Source organism: Myotis davidii, unplaced genomic scaffold, assembly GCF_000327345.1.
Source record: "Myotis davidii unplaced genomic scaffold, ASM32734v1 scaffold991, whole genome shotgun sequence".
Classification (NCBI taxonomy): domain Eukaryota; kingdom Metazoa; phylum Chordata; class Mammalia; order Chiroptera; family Vespertilionidae; genus Myotis; species Myotis davidii.
This window is the reverse complement of record NW_006283137.1, coordinates 246,445-246,881: the sequence shown is the minus strand read 5'-3', so window position 1 is coordinate 246,881 and position 437 is coordinate 246,445. Positions and strand designations below refer to the sequence as shown.

Here is a 437-nt window from a genome sequence, read left to right as displayed (position 1 = left end):
CTGACTCCCACCAGCCCGCCTGACAGCCCTGCTCACACCAGCCCTGCTCACACCAGCCCTGCTCACACCAGCCCTGCTCTCTCACAGGCCTCTTCTCGACCATCATGCGGGACCTGGCCAACATCACCCACGAAGGCCCCAAGTGGATTGTCCTGGATGGGGACATCGACCCCATGTGGATCGAGTCTCTCAACACCGTCATGGACGACAACAAGGTGCGAGGGGCTCTTGGACTTCGAGATCCCCCAGGACCCCTGTCACCATCCACCCTGCACAGCAGACGGGAGGCGGGGGGTGGGGCTCTGCACGGACGGTTATGAACAGGGCAAGTCCGTGTCACAAGGTGTGCTCCTCGTGTGACCCCATTCCATGCGTGACCCTGCTCCATGCGTGTCCCGTCTTAGACATTTTTGGCAGCAGCCAGGGTGGGTGGTGCA

The 437-nt window shown here is 62.0% G+C and overlaps 1 protein-coding gene across 1 annotated transcript in view; it reads left to right on the top strand.

Annotated features, from left to right (window-relative positions):
• Nucleotides 1-437, top strand: part of DNAH17 (dynein, axonemal, heavy chain 17) — a 107,024-nt gene that overhangs the window by 31,006 nt on the left and 75,581 nt on the right. Inside the window, 1 exon segment of the mRNA XM_015562672.1 lies at nucleotides 88-294. Coding sequence (XP_015418158.1) covers nucleotides 88-294 — 207 coding nt within the window.